The sequence below is a fragment of the Fragaria vesca genome, linkage group LG2 (assembly GCF_000184155.1).
Source record: "Fragaria vesca subsp. vesca linkage group LG2, FraVesHawaii_1.0, whole genome shotgun sequence".
Taxonomy (NCBI): Eukaryota; Viridiplantae; Streptophyta; class Magnoliopsida; order Rosales; family Rosaceae; genus Fragaria; species Fragaria vesca.
In genome coordinates, this window is record NC_020492.1 from 4,981,739 (window position 1) to 4,990,212 (window position 8,474).

The 8,474-nt window shown below is 43.2% G+C and overlaps 2 protein-coding genes across 2 annotated transcripts; one reads left to right on the forward strand and one right to left on the reverse strand.

Annotated features, from left to right (window-relative positions):
* Window positions 1-1,155: 1,155 nt before the first annotated feature.
* On the reverse strand, window positions 1,156-3,449 carry LOC101306495 (heat shock cognate 70 kDa protein-like). Its single transcript, XM_004292120.1, has 3 exons — window positions 3,230-3,449; window positions 1,326-2,952; window positions 1,156-1,243 (listed from the first exon to the last, which is right to left on the reverse strand). Exons 1-3 carry the CDS (start codon window positions 3,447-3,449, stop codon window positions 1,156-1,158), a joined length of 1,935 nt encoding a protein of 644 aa, XP_004292168.1.
* Window positions 3,450-5,748: 2,299 nt separating this feature from the next.
* Window positions 5,749-8,270, forward strand: LOC101306788 (subtilisin-like protease-like). Its single transcript, XM_004292121.1, has one exon. The coding sequence runs from the start codon at window positions 5,749-5,751 to the stop codon at window positions 8,056-8,058; it is 2,310 nt and encodes a 769-aa protein (XP_004292169.1). The 3' UTR covers window positions 8,059-8,270.
* The last annotated feature ends 204 nt before the right edge of the window (window positions 8,271-8,474 follow it).

Genomic DNA, 8,474 nt, shown 5'->3' on the forward strand with positions numbered 1-8,474 from the left:
TGTTGAACTGCGGAAGGCTTAACTCTTGCTTCTAAGTGCAGCTGCTATTGCAAGATGTCGACCTCAATGAACCAGTCCACAGGTGTGTATTCTAGCCTTTTAGAAATATAATTGCAGTTGGTATTTGGTGTGTGCTTGTGTTTGTGTTCTTATGCTATTGAGTTTATTATGTGTTTATTCAGATATGCAAAACACCTAATACAATTAACAATTTATTGTTGGTATTTTGCGAGAGGATAATAATCTTTTGTAATCTCAGAACAATATTGATTTCCGATTCGGTGGCCTCTTTTTGTTTCAGTCTGGTTTTGTAAGATATAAGGATTCTGTGATGAACTCAATCTTAGGCTACAACGATCAATGTTGTTTATGAAAAGCGTAATACATTATACATGCACAATAAAATGAATAACATGTGCTCGATCAATCTGTATAACATGTATACAGTATACGTTTAGGCCTTCTTAATCAAGAATTTAAGTCTCAAAGTATGATATGAAATTGTCATTGAAGATGTACAGAAACCCACGACCCAGACTCGGCCTTTTTTTTAATAAAAAAAAATGTTTTATTAATAACTCACACACCCTACATATGTCCGTGAGGTTTGAACCCGTGACTTCAAAGTTGTTAGACCCAGACTCGGCCTTGTAATTAAGCTAATTCTATAAGTCGTGTTTCTTCATATACTAAAGGATTTTTGTAGCTTTTACTATAATGCAATTTCGCTATCTGTTAGTGAATTATTTTTCCCAACATACTATTTCTAGCTGCTAAAGTATACATAATCATCTTGGAATAAGCCAATAATATTCAACTCACTCTGTCTATCTTGTATATTGACAATAAGCAAATAGATTGCAGTATAGAACTGGAAATTTAATCACAGTTTTCATCAAAAGGGTGATAGAGCATATCGATAGGTGCATGAGTAGCTTTAGCTCGCTTCTGCTAATGTCTATTTTTGTATCATAAATGGATGCTATATGTAAAACTTGGAAGACTAAGGATAAAATAGAATATCGATATGAGCAAATATAATGCACCCCAAATTCCAAATAATTTGATCAAGCAAAGAATGATGCGACAATGTCGAGATAACCAAAATTGATACGAAAAGCCTACACAACATGCCAGCCCCAAAATTTGGTTAATCTACCCAAGACATACAAATTTGCTAATAACATAACCACGCCAACGATTTGCCATGGTTTTAAGCTTGCTCGGCAAGGATCTTCCAGTCCTGCAACAACAAATGAAATTGGCTTAAATGAGATTGGTCGAAACTGAGCTCATATATGGTCTTAAAAATAAAATTCTAATACCTCATGGTTCTTGTCTTGGTGTTGATTTTGGACTTCTTTTCAGCAGAGACGTGAAGGCTGTCGTCGGTATCAAACTTAGAAACATACTCTGGAGCTGGAGGAGTGTTGTTGAGCATAAACTCACCTTGCTTAGTTTCACTTACACCTCCATTCTCAGTTTCACTCCCAACTTCACTTTCAGTTTCTTTCTCACCTTTATTATATGATCTGGAGATTTTTGTCTTAGTGTTTATTGTAATCCCTTTCTTGTTGCCAGTGGACTCGTCTTTAGCAGAGACATTCAGGATGCCGTTGGCATCAATATCAAAGCAAACATCAAACTTAGGAACAGCCTTGGGAGCTCGAGGAATATCGCCTAACTCAAATTCACCCAGAAAGTTATTATTTGAGGGTTTCTTACTCTCACCTTCAAATACAATGAACAACACGCTACGTAGATTGTCACACTTTGTAGTAAACCTCTTGTTCATCTTGATGGGAACTCTGCTGTTTCTTGGAATCAAAATTGACATCTCAAGACATTGATCTGCACAATCATGCATATTATTATAATCATTCTTACAAACCGCTATGCCTAGTGAGAAGGGTGTAACATCCAAGAGAGTGAAGTCTTGAAGCCTATTCCCGTTTGGTTTCCCACACCCATTTAAGACTGCATCTTGAATCCTATTCCCATTTTGTTTTCCACACCCGTTTAAGACTGCAGCTTGAACAGCTGCTCCATATGCAATCGCCTCATCAGGATTGATGCTCTTGCACAGCTCCTTCCCGTTGAACACATCCTGCAATAGCTCTTGCACCTTCGGCATCCTAGAAGAGCCACCAGCAAGAACAACATCATCCACACTGTACACACCCATGCCAGCATCGCTCAAACACTTGTGTACAGGCTCCATACACTTTTTGAAAAAATCCATGTTCAATTGTTCAAATTTGGCACGAGTAATAGTTGCACTGAAATCAATACCCTGATCCAAACAGTCAACCTCAATGTCAATTGAAGATGTAAATGAAAGTCTCCTCTTTGCTTTCTCACAAGCACTTCTCAACCTCATGAGAGCTCTGGAGTTTCCACTAACGTCCAATTTGTGCTTCCTCTTGAACTGCTCAACACAATAACTCACCATTTTGTTATCAAGATCTTCACCACCAAGGTGAGTGTCTCCAGCAGTTGCCTTGACTTCAAAGACACCGTCACCTAGGGTTAGTACCGATACGTCTAAAGTACCACCACCCAAATCATATATCATCACATTTCTCTTGGCCTTCTTGTCAAGGCCATAGGCAATGGCTGCAGCTGTTGGTTCGTTAATTATACGCATCACATTTAACCCTGCAATAAGACCAGCATTCTTTGTAGCCTGGCGTTGTGAGTCACTGAAGTAAGCCGGGACAGTGATAACTGCATTCTTAACTTTTGATCCCAGGTAGGCTTCAGCAATCTCTCGCATCTTTGTGAGAATCATGGATGAGATTTCTTCAGGAGCAAACTGTTTCTTTTCGTCATTGTGTTTAATCAAAATCTTGGGCTTATTATCTTCCCCTTCAATGACCTTGAATGGCCATAACGTAACATCACTTTGAACTGAGGCATCACTAAATCTCCTACCAATTAACCGCTTTGCATCTGCAAATTAAAATCACATTTAGGGAAACATGCAATTCAACAATGGTGCACGTACGTAGTTGAACATAATCATATCACTGAAAGGATTTTCATATCTTATAATAAGATGCATGGTTTTCTATGCTAAACAACTTATTTACAATATATATCAAAGGTGGCATGGAATACAACTTAGCTGAAACATCAAAAAGTAAAATCAATCTGGATATTATGAAGTATATATATAATTTCTGCGTCTGATGGAAGTATATTTACGTGTGATGGATGAGGAGCTTACCGAATATGGAGGTAGTGGGATTTCTGATGGCCTGGTTAAGTGCGGCATCACCTACGAGTCGTTCGTTATCAGTGAAGGCAACGTAGGATGGAGTTGTTCTGTTGCCCTGATCGTTTGGTATGATTTCTGCACTGTTATTCCGCCAAACAGCCACGCACGAGTAGGTTGTTCCCAAGTCGATCCCTATTGCGTGTTCCTCTTCTTCTTCTCGTGTCGACATTGGCATCCTCAATGGTTTTACGGTTGAAAACCTGAAAGTTAAACTCAATGATCGAGTTGGCTAGGGTTTTACGAAACAGAATCAAAAACCTAAATAGGAATTGAATTTTGAATCTCATACGTACACTTGTTTTGCTGCTTGTCAGAATGATCGCAGCGACGATCAGGACAGGGAGGTCGACCGAGAGTGCAGAAATCCTCTTGATAATGAAGACCCAAGGGGGGGGGGGGTGCTTTTTAGTTTTTACTCAAAACTGATGATCCTGGCATGGCTTGCTTTGCCTCCAGCGTACGTGATTACTAACGAGGATAAAAGTTGGGTGAGAACCCTAAGAAAAATCCGTACGTGATCGATAACTTTGCACATAATGAATGCCATGAAATAAATTTGAGATTTTTGAACTTTGATTATTAAGTTTTGGGAATCCTAATAAAATCTCGTGATTGAATGCCATGTAGAAAAATCAGGACGATATCTTGGGTTCAAATTTCCCGTTTTGTTTTCTAATGGCAATGTGTTTGTATACACCAAATCTGTAATTTGGAGGCATAATCTTATGAACATTGCGTTTTGCCCTTTAGGTTAAGGAGGCACCTCCCGAACTGGGATGCATGTCGTACCTGTCAACTTCAACCCCAGACACACTAGCGTCAAATGACATCATCACCTGGCATATGAAATTGACCGGAACCGAATGATTAACCTACGGCGTCGTTTCACTCTCTTTAGAGTTTTAGAGTCGAGACGAGCTGTCTGTTCCGAAAGGTGTCTGAAGCCTAAAGGGTAAGGGGCTCCACTGTTCCTCACGTGCCAAAAGTCTTCTATCCATTATTTACTTTTATCATTCATGATTATATGCATTTTTAGCTACATTGTAAGAATAGTTAGGTAAGGACCGAGGATTTAACTCTCTCAAATACCACTCTGATCCGATTTCTTTGAAGTTGAAATATCGATTTCATGTAATTTGAAGAATAATGGTGATTCTGGCTACTTGATGCAATTGATTTATTTATGTCTTTTTATTTTATTTTATCAAGGACGAAAATCTATTAATAATAATTAAAAAATACATAGCATGATGCAAACGCATCAAAAGAAAACAACAAAACATAACAAGATACACAGACGCATCTATAATGAAAAAACAATAAAAGATAACCAAACGCACAAACATATCTGTATGGAAAAATACACATGACAACATGAGAGTAATGATATATAAGCTGAATCTCGAGCTAAATTAATATACTAACAGTGTTTAATAATACTCTGGAGCCCCATCATTTATACGTTTTTTAATATGCAATGATATTCTAGCTAGCCTTGATATAACATTTTTATGACTAAGACCTAAAGTCGAACGATCATTTTTCATGTATCATCATCTATTATCCCCATTGTATGGACTTGGAATAAAAATAAACAAAAATGAAAATTAGTAGTTAAATGTTGCATGCACGTGGATTGTACATGAGTCACCGGCTTAAATGGTAGATATACCTCCCAATAAGTATGAAAGGAGGATCATACCAAATTTATGTGTCCCGTCGTATCATGCACCAAGGAAAACGAAATTTCCTTTCAAACAAACAACATACTACTATGCAAATAATTGTAGTCTTTCCTATATATGTCCTACTCATTTATAATGAATAATATATGGACTTAAGGTTCTCATTAAAAACACTCTTCTTTTTCATAAATATATGGACACATGATAAATTAGTTAAACCGAAATTCTTAAATACAATCATTTTGTGTAGTCTCATGACTCTCATCCCATTAGTCTACCGCAAGATATGATAAGCATGTTTACCCGCTCTAAACCAAGGGTGATGATTAACCGTAGGGGACCCTACGGCACAATATCATCCCACAAGCCTCCATTTGAGGAGGAGTAAAGGGCCGACGCCCCATAATTGACGGTCCCCTTCCTTTAATATCCTCCTCTTTTCTTTTCTTTATTCCCTTTTATCTTTATTAAAAACCCTAATCAAAGCTTAAATTATTCACAGAGTCCTTCCCAAGCAAAGGTCCCACGAAACCGACGTCGTTTTGGAGTTCCCGGATAAGTTCAAAATAATTTTTCAGGAAAAGTGTGCTGACTCATCAGGACCCTCTGCCACGACCAAATTATATCCCCACCACATTCCACACTTGACCGTTAAAAATAATAATTAATAAAAAAACTAAATTAAACAGAAAGGACAATAATCCCACTCTCACTTATATCAACGACTCCTTCTGCGTCGGTTGAACTCAGTAAGTACTTCACTCTCACTCTCTGAGCTCAACCATGGCTTCCTTCCTCTCCATTTCTATGGTCTTCTTCTTCTTAATAGCTCAGATCAAATCGGAGGCCACCGATCAGTCAGTTAAGACCTTCATTTTCAGAGTCGACAGATTCTCCAAGCCCTCCATTTTCCCGTCCCATTACCACTGGTACACGTCAGAGTTCGCCGACCCGCCTCAAATTCTCCACCTATACGACACCGTTTTCCACGGCTTCTCCGCCGCTCTCACCTCCGACCAAGCCGCCTCCCTCAGCCACCACCCCGCCGTCCTCCACGTCTTCGAAGACCGCCGCCGCCACCTCCACACCACCCGCTCGCCGCAGTTCCTGGGGCTCAGAAACCAGCGCGGGCTCTGGTCCGAATCCGACTACGGCTCTGACGTCATCGTCGGGGTTTTCGACACCGGAGTCTGGCCGGAGCGTCGGAGCTTCTCGGATTTGAATCTCGGCCCGGTGCCGAAGCGGTGGAGAGGTGTGTGTGAGACCGGAGACCGATTTGCGGCGAGTAATTGTAACAAGAAGCTGATCGGAGCTAGGTTTTTCATCAAAGGCCATGAAGCCGCGGCCAATGCCGGTGGTCCGATGACGGCGATCAACGGCTCGGTGGAATTCCGGTCTGCAAGAGACGCCGACGGCCATGGGACACACACGGCGTCCACCGCCACCGGCCGGTACGCCTTCGAGGCCAGCATGTCCGGTTACGCTTCCGGAATCGCTAAAGGAGTTGCTCCGAAAGCTCGCTTGGCTGCCTACAAGGTCTGCTGGAAAGACTCCGGTTGCTTCGACTCCGATATCTTGGCCGCCTTCGACGCCGCCGTGAAGGACGGCGTCGACGTCATTTCAATCTCAATTGGAGGCGGCGATGGAGTTTCCTCTCCTTATTATCTCGATCCGATTGCGATCGGATCATACGGCGCCGTTTCGCATGGAGTGTTTGTTTCCTGCTCCGCCGGAAATGACGGGCCGAATGGAATGTCGGTGACGAACCTTGCGCCGTGGCTGACGACGGTCGGAGCAGGTACAATTGATCGGAACTTCCCGGCGGTGGTGGTTCTAGGCGACGGCCGGAGACTCTCCGGCGTTTCTTTATACGCTGGAGCTCCGCTGAAGGGGAAGATGTACCCGGTGGTCTATCCCGGACAATCCGGTATGCTCTCTGCTTCGCTGTGCATGGAGAATTCCCTGGACCCGCGTCAGGTGAGGGGCAAGATTGTAATTTGCGACAGGGGAAACAATCCGAGAGTGGCGAAAGGTATGGTGGTGAAGAAAGCAGGAGGCGTTGGAATGATCTTGGCTAACGGAATCACGAACGGCGAAGGACTCGTCGGCGATGCTCATCTCCTCCCCACCGCAGCTGTCGGCGCAGACGAAGGTGACGCCGTCAAGGCTTATGTCTCCTCCACAAGATATCCTTCAGCAACTATCGACTTCCAAGGGACTGTGATCGGAATCAAGCCAGCTCCGGTGGTGGCTTCGTTTTCGGGTCGTGGCCCTAACGGGTTGAACCCGGAGATTCTCAAGCCGGATCTGATCGCTCCGGGAGTCAACATCCTAGCTGCTTGGACTGACGCGGTGGGACCTACCGGGTTGCAGACGGATAACCGGAAAACAGAGTTTAATATCCTCTCGGGAACATCAATGGCTTGCCCTCACGTGAGTGGCGCCGCCGCTTTGCTCAAGTCTGCTCACCCGGATTGGAGTCCGGCGGCGATAAGATCGGCGATGATGACGACAGCGGGGATTACTAACAATCTGAACAAGACCATGACTGATGAAGCCACTGGAAAGCCCTCCACTCCTTATGATTTAGGGGCGGGTCATTTGAATTTGGATCGGGCCATGGACCCGGGTCTGGTATATGATATCACCGGAGAGGATTATGTAAGGTTTCTCTGCTCGGTCGGGTACGGGCCTAGAGTAATTCAGGTGATCACTCGGTCACCGCCCAAATGTCCCGGGAAAACGACTTCGCCGGGAAATCTCAACTACCCGTCAATTGCGGTGTTGTTTCCGACTTCCGCGGCGGGGCTGTCTAGCAAGACGTTTGTTCGGACGGTGACGAATGTGGGCCAGCCCAATGCGGTGTACAGGCCAATGATCGAGGCGCCGAGAGGAGTGAAGGTGACGGTGAAGCCGTCGAAGCTGGTGTTCACGGAGGCGGTGAAGAAGCGGAGCTACTTGGTGACGGTGGCGGTGGATAGGAGCAACTTGGTGCTGGGTGAGTCGGGTGGGGTGTTTGGGTCGTTGTATTGGAGCGATGGGAAGCATGTGGTTCGGAGCCCCATTGTGGTGACCCAAATGGATCCCTTGTAAGACTAGGAAGGATCAAAACACGTCGTTTTGTTGGGGGGTATTAAGGCTAGGTGTACAAGTTGGAACCTGTAGTAGAGGGTTTTGTGGGTTTTGTGTGAGGGTTTGGTCTGGTAGTGTGGAAAAGGAAAATTTCCCACTTTCTTTTAATTTGTTTGTTTTTTTTGTTTTTTTTTTATTTCCTTACATATTAATACCCTCTCCAATTATATGAATGTCATGTCGAAAAACTGGTCAACACATAGATATGGGTTTCACCTACTACTAGTGTGCAAGTGCAACAACTCTAAAGCAAGCAACCACTGTAAACCAAGGATTCAACTTCTCCAAGCAGATAAGCCGGATCCCTAAAGCAAGAGCAATTGCTTAGCTCAAAACTGGCCCAGGGATACCATAAGGCTTTCAAACTGTTCCCAAAG